This window comes from Acanthisitta chloris, unplaced genomic scaffold (genome assembly GCF_000695815.1).
Source record: "Acanthisitta chloris isolate BGI_N310 unplaced genomic scaffold, ASM69581v1 scaffold26481, whole genome shotgun sequence".
NCBI lineage: Eukaryota > Metazoa > Chordata > Aves > Passeriformes > Acanthisittidae > Acanthisitta > Acanthisitta chloris.
The window spans coordinates 3,493-3,848 of record NW_008654709.1 but is presented as its reverse complement, the minus strand read 5'-3'; the positions used below and the strand labels follow the sequence as shown (position 1 = coordinate 3,848).

The window sequence follows — 356 nt, the reverse complement described above, 5'->3', positions numbered from 1 at the left end:
GCTGGAGCAGTTCCTCAGCATCCTGCCGGAGGACATCCAGAGCTGGGTCTGGGTGCGGCACCCGCAGTCCTGCGCGCAGGCCGTGGCGCTGGCCGAGAGCTTCCAGCCGGGACGCGCCGAGCACGACGGGCTCTGGGAGCAGCAGGGCTGGAGCAGTTCCTCAGCATCCTGCCGGAGGACATCCAGAGCTGGGTCTGGGTGCGGCACCCGCAGTCCTGCGCGCAGGCCGTGGCGCTGGCCGAGAGCTTCCAGCCGGGACGCGCCGAGCACGACGGGCTCTGGGAGCAGCAGGTGAGGAAGGGATGTGGCTTGGCTGGGGGGGGCCGGGCAGCACCATTCCACCTTCCGAACCCCAG

General features: G+C 71.1%; 1 protein-coding gene across 1 annotated transcript in view; it reads left to right on the top strand.

The window, feature by feature from the left end:
- Positions 1-4: 4 nt before the first annotated feature.
- Positions 5-356, top strand: part of LOC103810737 (zinc finger and SCAN domain-containing protein 12-like) — a gene marked incomplete at its 5' end in the record, with an annotated part of 2,328 nt that continues 1,976 nt past the window's right edge. Inside the window, 2 exons of the mRNA XM_009083653.1 lie at positions 5-115; positions 214-291. Coding sequence (XP_009081901.1) covers positions 5-115; positions 214-291 — 189 coding nt within the window. The remainder of the gene's footprint in view (positions 116-213; positions 292-356) is intronic.